Here is a 9,001-nt window from a genome sequence, read left to right as displayed (position 1 = left end):
TGTAGTAATTTCCTTTGCTGTGTTAGTATTACAGAAAAGAAGTTGTCATTAAGTGTAACTGTTATATAACTGTTAAATCAACTTTCTTAAAAGCAGAAATGTTACCACTCCTTCCCAATATATTTTACATTTAAGATAAGAAGCAGTGAAATAAGTAAGGACTGAAGATCATAATAGTATCAGAGGATCTGCTGAGACTGAGGCGTTTACATTGTCCAACTTCTCTCATTCACACAATAAAATATCGTCTCGACCTAATTATTTACTGATGAAATCATTTTCAACTAATGTAATTTAGTAGATGAAAATAATGTGAATGTTGACCAGTTACAAGTATGTGTGTGTGTGTGTGTGTGTGTGTGTATACATACACACACACACACACACACAGATATATATACATATATATATCTGTGTGTGTGTGTGTATGTATACATACACACACACACACAGATATATATATACATATATATATATGTGTGTGTGTGTGTTGGTGGTCTTTTTCTTAATTATTTTTCTTAATTATTATCAGTAATTAGTGTGAAATCTTTTCAGTTGTTGAAGATTGCATTATCCTGTGCGTAGAGGGAAAATAAGGCCTGTACTTGTGTCTTAACTGTTTCAGGTTTTGCCAAAATCGATTGATTTAATATAAAAGGTACAAGCCAGTGAGGAGTTAAGCTCAGCTCAGTTTTATTATATAGCGCGAACATCAGTCAGGACCCTGCAGTGATACGGATACTGCAATGATACTTGATGGCAGATAATATTTTAAGGCAGAACAAATGCAAAGGTTAACAACTGACGATCTTGTAATAAGTCCACGACTGCACGGCTCGGTGCCGAGAGGAAGAGCAGCGAACAAGCGTAGGCGGAAATGTATTCCTCCAAGCGTCCCAACAAACAAGCCCGCTACAAACCACCGATGCCTGCTTCCACAGCACCGTGCATTACGTACACTGTCCACACTGTAGAACATTAATTTATTCAAGCAAGTCGAAAATCTCGCGGTGTTACCATTCAGACATCTTGAATTTTATTAAAACCACTTTTTTTCATTAAAGATACGTCATATATATATTTTAAATCTATCCATCTGTCTCTCTCTCTTTATATATTTATACAGACAGGCTTTGTTAGCGGCTTGAGTTCACATTATTTTCCGCTGCTTTAGCGGATGTGTAGTTGGTGGCTAGACCGAGTCTCGCGTGCTAATCCCGCGGAGAAGAGACAGTCTCTCACGGGGGCTTTCGAGCCGTATTGTGCGTCATCTGCATCGCCGCCGTTTTGTTATTTTTCTCCGCCGAGGAAACATGGCAACCCCGGCTGCGGTCAACCCGTCCGGTAAGTGAGCAGCTATAGTGTGCTGGTGGAGAAATAAAATGGATATGTTCAGGACAGTAAAGGAGAAAATGCAGCCGGGTTTTGTTTCGACTGTTGCTGAAGAAGGTCGAAGCTCCGACAGGCCGCCGTAGCCTGGCTCCAGCATCCATATCCCTTCCCCCACCAAGCCGACATTCACACCACCGCGAGGCTTTTCTTCCCAGGTTTGCAGCCAACTTCTGTCGAAATGACGTGGTTGCTGTGTGATTTTATGGCTTTATGCCCATTTGTTGTCATACTTTTGCTGCGATTCGTGTCCCGTAGAACTGCTAGCTGTACGGGTTTGGCTGTCCAGCCCGTTGCTTTCCTCTCTCAGTGATACAAAAGGTTATTTTGCATATTGTTGCCGTACCCCATTGCCCTTTATACGCTGTGTTGCCTCTAAGATATTTAAATGCTCGTTTTTATGAAAGGGGAGCAGTCTCACATCGGCATTTGCCTTATTCGTGTATCTCTGTTCCGTGCCTGTTGATTCTTTATTGCACAGAAAGCCGATAAATATGTTCCGGGGCGCTTGGACAAAGCGGAATGCTGTTTAAAAGTCTGCCCCTGCACTTTGGGATTTCCTCTTGGTTTGGGGTAAATAAACAAGTAACTGCAAGCCGGCGTCAAGCCACGGTGAAAACAAGTGAGCTGAATCCATATATCTAAACTTTTAAAGACCACAAACAGGCTGCAGAGTCGAGGGGAAATTACGGTTGAGCGGCGGTGGCGCGTTGGCGGTGCGTGGACACGGTGTCCATCTGACAACTGATGCAGAGAACATCAGGTGTCAGAAATATGATGCACAACCTTTTGTGGGCTACTGTTGCCTGTGCTGTTGTCGGTCCTTAGCCAAGCACGGAGACGTTATAAGATACAAAGAACCGAAACAAAATGCTAAAAACAACGAGAAGTGCCCACTGTAGCCGGTGTCGGTCACTTTTCATGATGCTGTCCTGATCTTTGGTATTTTGTTTTTCAATCTTTCTCCCATTCCTGGTAAACTCCACCGATCACCAGTCAGCTTTTGGCCCATGTCAAGCATCAGGCAGTTGCAGCATGCATGGAAGTTGGTTAAAAACCCCTCACAACATGCTTTTTGTTGCCAAATACTTGTAGATATGCAGACGGACACAACTGCAGTACCAAATGTTAAGCATCAGCATTAATAGACGTTAGGTGCTTGAATCAGTCCTAAAAATTTCACTACAATGCTAATACATTGTCCTCATTTTGCCAGTTTACTAAATAAGTTGTATGTGAAGTTCTACCTGTTTGCTACATTAATACTTGGTAAAGAATGAAAGTATATACTACTAAATAGGTTGAATTTTTTGAATTTTGATGGCAATTCAAAGGGAAAACAACCACGAAATGCTGATAAAGTTATACAGCAGCTTCAGGACTCGCTGGAATTCATTCAGCAAGTTTCAGAATGCTGCTGAACCATTTTCATCAGCAACAAAGATTTCAAGCTGTGACTGTCATCCTAGAAGAGAGCACTCCACAGTCTGAGATTAAATGGGGTCAAGCAGTCAATTACAAGCAATCTGTTTTTGATAATACAGTAATTAACTGTGGTAAATCACATGTTTTCTGCCGTCTACATAGGTAGGGATTCCTATTTAAAAAGTCCATTCGTCCTCAGCAAGTTTTCCTGTTGTACAAGAAAATAGCCAGGACTCAACTCAGCTGGCACAAATAGAGTTGAGTTCTCTGTGTGTGATCACGGACACAGACTCTGCAATCTGTTTACATTTATTAGTTGGACACAAATCATTTGCAAACCTTCAACAGTCCGAGTGAGACAGCGACTGTCTGCGGAAACGTTGCGTCTTCTCAGGCGATCTGTGCACTCGTCCTGTGATCAAAGGTGGTTGTGAGTGTGGAGCACCCTTGAGAATTTTTTTCTTGTCACACATCATATGTCACTGTAGCATAAATGAATTCAAGTTGACGTAATCTGAAAAAGTACTGCGGTAAAGTAATTATTCCTGTGCGGATGACAGAGACTCTCTTGAAGAAACGGGTCAGCCTTAATGCTTTGCGTCACTTCATTGACAGTGTAAATGAAAAGGGAATACAAATAAAGAACTGACTGGTTATTAGTACCTTTGCTGCATACAGAGTGTTGAAATGAGGTGCAATTAGAATGAAAAATGAACAGTCCTGTCAGACAATGAAAGGGCACTGTCAGCAGACAAACTGCAGAGAAAAAGGTGAAGAAGCGTGAACAGGCATGGTGGAGGAATTTCAGGAGTCATTTCTGACAGAAGGATAGAAGCAGGAGTGATGATGTATGGTTTGAAGAGGGGGGCACTGACAAAATGACAGGAGGCAGAGCTGAAGATGTTAAAGTTTTCATTGGGAGTGAGCAGGATGGACAAGATTAGAACTGAGTAAATCAGAGGGACATGCAGATGAGGGAGAGTGCATATACTGGACCAAAGATTTTGAATATGAAGCTACCAGGCAGAAGGAAAAGAGTAAGATCTCAGAGAAGACTACATGCAGAGGGCTGGTGTGACAGAGGTGCCTTCTAGGCATGTGGTCAGATGGAGGCAGATGAGCGGCTATTGTGACCCCTCAATCAAGCAGCTGAAAGAAAAGAAGACGGGGAGCAGACAAAACAAAATTCTTCTTATTCTTAGTCAAAGAAGATCTCAGTCAGTGCAGATGTCTTCTATGGAGGCTGCATCCAACTGTATAATGAGCCATTCCAATGTGTGGTGGATGCAGGCAGTGAGAGCTCTGTGTGTCATTAAGCACAGCCAGAGGAAAAAAATCAGCCTTATAGTTTCCCTGGGATGGCAGTAGAGTCAGGCACATTGACTCAGACCAGATACCCAGGGATGTGGGAGGGGCTGGTCACTGCAGGATTATTCCCATAATTCTGTGGCTCAGACTCATTTGGTGTAAGAGGGTGAGAAACACGAGAAGTGAAATGATCTGATGAGGTCTGTGTGCTTTGAGAGGACAAAAAAACCCATAAAAAAAAATCAGGCCATAAATCAAACTGCAGCTCAGAAGAGTAATCCGGTTGTTCAGTGATGACGCGACGAATCCTACTTCTGGGTCTAAAGTAGTCTGCGTTTAATATGGCTATGTGTTAACTATGTGTTGTTAACATGTTTAATGTTTTGTATTTTCTTCTATTTAATCTCAAAAAGCTCCTAAAACAGTCAGTGATCACTGTTGACCTCCCTCGGCTTTTATTACCGCTAATCATTTATTTAAGCTCAGTTTTTAAAACCTTAGGATGTAACTACAGCCCAGCCCATGCAGCAGTATATGAATGACTAACCTCGTATTGTGGATGGATTATCTCAGTTGTTCTCCTGGCTGAAGTTTGGTCCTTTTACAGCATCCTGCCATGCGATTACATTTGTTCCTGACCACCGAGAACACTCACGTTAACTTTTATCCAGTGGAAAAAAAGTTAGCGTGTTTATATTATGCTAACATAGCTGTGTCGCTAGCGGTCACGTAGCACATCATTATATAGCAGCTAGCCCAACTTCAGTAACCCTACAAACGTCACTGCTGTTTAGTTTTCTGTCTTCATTTATGCTGGAAGTGATAACAGAGCTGTACGTTTTAATTTGTTTCCAAAACCCCGCAGTCAGGACATGCTATATTGTATTTAGATGGAAGCTAGCGGGCTAACTCCCTGCTAACTTCTAACTCCGTTAAATGTCATAAATTCCGTTTTCATGGATGCCTGGATGTTAAACTCAGTTGTTACACCTGGTAGAGCAGAACGCTGATCATTTTATTAAAGATGACAGACTTTAGACAGTTTTTCAACTCTCAGTAATGCCACAGTGATCGTTTGATATATGGACCTGCAGCGGAGTTTAGGTCCAGACACGGCTAGTGACGTCAGACTGAACAACCGGATTGCTAGAATGTAGCAGAGCATCCTTGTCAGATCTTTGACTGTTCATTTATCAGTTAAACTAGTCTTATTTATTGCTGAAATCATTTTCCATTAACTAAGTGATCAAAAAATAGAAAGTTGTTCTACACCTGTACTAAGGTCAGTTGATTTATTGAATTCATAAACCTTCCAAGTAAAGTTAGTTTCATAGCCATGCCCTTATATATACACTATATTCTTCATTTCCGGTTAATACTTGTACAGCTGCTGTTATTGTGTATATATTTATTTATATTTATATTTCTTCATACATTCTTATATAGTTCTATATTGTGTATTGTGTATTTTGTTGTACAGTTATTTTATTTTCAACTTTAATTTATATATTTATCTTTATCTTATTCTTCCCAGTTAAATTTACCCTTCATTCTAATTTGTGTTGTACAGTTATTTCATTTTTAACCTTAATTTATATTTTATTCCTTCCTAGTTAAATTTACCCTTTTTTAATTTTTCATATTTATTTCCTATCTTATTCATAGCCTTTTCCTTTTTTGTTTTCTTTAGGTCACGAGCAGTTGTCCAAGCATTTCACTGCATATCGTACTGTGTATGACTGTGTACGTGACAAATAAAATTTGAATTTGAATTTGATTTGAATTTGAAGCGATATATGGAGCGACTGCCTCCTCTTGCTGCTACTTCAATCATGAAACTGATCTGTGATCAGCTGATCGGCTTTTCTGTCGTGAGTCCGTCTCTCTGGTTTGTTTTTGGCCCACTTTGCACCAGAAAGAGGAAACCAGCGGCTGAACAACAGCAGCACGTTTAAGCTTGATCAGCTGTTGTTAGAATGTATTTAATATTACTTTCTACTCGAGGATCTTTTTCTACGTAGCTGACGGCTGGTAACTGTGCAGGGGCGGAGCTAGCAAAGTTTAGCCAGGGGGGCCGATAGGGCATGAACAGGGAAAAGGGGGCACAAAGACATACTTTTCTTTCTTATTCTCATTTAAAATGTCTCGCTTTTAATAAATAATTATCTGACACCCAAAGTTTAAATTTGATGTAAAATGTATAGAAGTCAATTACTGTATATAGTGACTGTTAAGTCTAATATACCCTAGTAAGCTATAGTACTTTTTCCTTTGGGAAGGTACCATCTGTGCAGTCTGCAATTTTGTTGAAGAAAGATGTTGAATCTATTTAATATTTCTTGAAAAATAATTGATTTCTGTGCATTTTTTTCACACTGCATCAAATTAAGGTTGATTACGTCGATTAAGCATCATGAGGTGGAGCGTGAGGGGTGGTTCCCTATTTTTTATTTATTTATTTTTGTTGTTGCTGGGAGTTGGAACCCTATTAGTTAGGTTGCTTAATATTTATGCTAAGTACTCTTTAAAATACCAGAATAGGGAGGATGGTGTAGGTCTAAGTTTATTAGATTGATCAGTATTGCTGAACTATGAAACATTTTTTTTGCATACAGGTATAACAGAATAGCTTTAGTGTAGTTATTGTTTTAAAATTGAGTATGAACTTATACAAAATGCAGCAAGATATTAAAAAAAACAGTTTTATTGATTAAAAACACTATATCGGATTCATATCGGTATCGGCAGATATCCAAATTTATGATATCGGTATCGGACATAAAAAAGTGGTATCGTGCCATCTCTAGTATACACCAGTATATACCAGTATACACCAGTATATAACAGCAGATCAGAATATCCCTCCAAGACTGTAAATGGTAAATGGCCTGTATTTATATAGCGCTTTACTCGTCCCTAAGGACCCCAAAGCGCTTCACACATCCAGTCATCCACACATTCACACACTATGGAGCAATTTGAGCTTTTCCCACTACTTCTATTGGATTCATGCATTCACTATCAGACTAGCTTGTCTGGATTAGGGTTGTGGGATGCTCAGGCCGATCCCAGCTTCAACTAGGTTAGGCTGTTGGGAGTATTTAAGTTACAGAAAAGGTCCCCAAAAACCATATTTACACACAGGGACTAAACAATTAACTGTCCATTTATACAGCAGTGAAACTTGGTGACTTGAGGCATATATTTTTAAGGGTTCTGCACGTTTCTATTATCAGCCAACACATGCCAGCATTAATGTATGATTGCAAACAAGCCCTGTGTACCTGTACAGGCTATATCATTCGGATTCGATTTAGACACCTGCTCAGTAAACATAGTTTGTGAATACAGATAATGTTACCTTTAAAATCAAGTCTTTTACATTTTGGCCTTTGACTTCTACGTGATGATAAGTGATAATTCATCATGAGAAATGATAGCAGAGGTATAGAGAAACACTGACGGTGTTCAACATTTTAACCATGACAATTAAAGGAGATGAAACACTGTGAAACTGACATAGTTATAACTCTTAGAAGCTGTTATTTTTTTAAAGTGCTTAAAATTAAAGTTTTAAAAACATGTTCAGCGCCATCTTCTACGTTACCGGGTTGGTTGGTTGCGTCTAATAGACTTCCATTAGTTCATGTTAGCTAACTAGCGACAGAACTGATAACTCGGGGGGAAATCGAGGGGACTAAAACTAAAAATGAGCTTAAGCGGGGTCGCTTTTGTGCTGCCCCTGAGTGCAACAATGAGTTTTAGGTTAAAACTAAGGATATAATTTCCACTTTCACTGTATGTGTCTTTAGCAGCATTTGTTTTTTTGTTATTATTTAGCTAGCTTCACTCGAAACTTGAAAGACGTGTATAGTGGTATTTTGAGTGTGTAATAATCCTGCTGTTTGAGGGCTGTTTGTTAAGCTTTGTGGCTAGGGGAAAAAACTATGGAGGTCAGAAATAAAGCGTGACTGAAGAGCGGGAATAGAAACAACCTTGGGTAAGGGTGTGCAGTGATTGAAAAGGAGAAAGGAGGCAGCATTTCCTTCAGTCTCCCCAAAGGCTCATTAATGGATTTAACCCCAGGGCTTTTCTACTTCTGGCTTTCTGGTCGAGCTCCAGACTTCTCACTGTCTCATCAACATAGTGAAACGAGTAGAGTAGAAGATGGCGGAGGCTAAAAACAGAGCTACGAGAGAACAGACACCTATCTGTTATGAGGGATGTTTGTACTGGTGTTACTAGTGGCTTTTAATTTCCTAGGTTCCTTTTTGTTGTATAGATCAGGTTTTTATCATCATTTTGTTGTGGCACTCAACAATGAGGAGACATTTAGCCTGCTTTATTTAGTGCAGTGTTTGTGTCTGTGTGCATGTGAGATTGTGTATGTATATATCTCTGGGTGCAGTAACACATACTGTATCAAATTTTAATTCATTTACTTTGTGCACTGAGTTATACTGGCAGGTTTGCTTCACTTATCCATTTCACCTGGCTTAATGAGTGAGTGGCGCAGAAAGATGTAGAGGCACAGAGTGATGATAGAGACTCCAGGAGCATAGACTGTGGTCCTCACACTGTACCAGCTTAATGTTGAGTAAAAGAGGAAGCCTGTATTTTTACTGGTGTGTGTGTATGTGTGTATATATGTCTAAAAACGTGTTTGATAATCTGAAAGTGTGACAAATATTTTTTTAACAGCACTGTAACATAAAAGCAATGTAAACATACATGTGAGTAGTTTAGAATATTTGACACATCTTACAGTACTTCAAATGCACATTTGCAAATTACAGTTTATATTAAGCAATGGAGAAGACACACACAGAGGACACACAAGCATAGAAACAGTTTTATAGCTGCAAATTATATTGCTTTA

At 39.5% G+C, this 9,001-nt stretch overlaps 1 protein-coding gene across 6 annotated transcripts in view; it reads left to right on the top strand.

Moving 5' to 3' along the window:
- The first annotated feature begins 994 nt into the window (after positions 1-994).
- The window catches only part of arnt2 (aryl-hydrocarbon receptor nuclear translocator 2), a 70,739-nt gene continuing 62,732 nt past the window's right edge, over positions 995-9,001 (top strand). The window contains exon 1 of one of the 6 annotated variants that reach the window (XM_085463439.1): positions 995-1,344. In XM_085463439.1, the coding sequence (XP_085319565.1) occupies positions 1,314-1,344 (31 nt within the window). In that variant the 5' untranslated portion in view covers positions 995-1,313. Of the gene's footprint in view, positions 1,345-1,382; positions 1,548-5,386; positions 5,405-9,001 lie in introns of those variants that run through there. The other 5 variants (XM_085463447.1, XM_085463405.1, XM_085463414.1 and 2 more) reach the window with 5 other exon arrangements.

The sequence above is a fragment of the Copadichromis virginalis genome, linkage group LG1, assembly GCF_057382275.1.
Source record: "Copadichromis virginalis isolate Kocher_CV1m ecotype Utaka linkage group LG1, C_Virginalis_male_GT1.1, whole genome shotgun sequence".
NCBI lineage: Eukaryota > Metazoa > Chordata > Actinopteri > Cichliformes > Cichlidae > Copadichromis > Copadichromis virginalis.
This window is presented reverse-complemented; position numbering and strand designations above follow the sequence as displayed.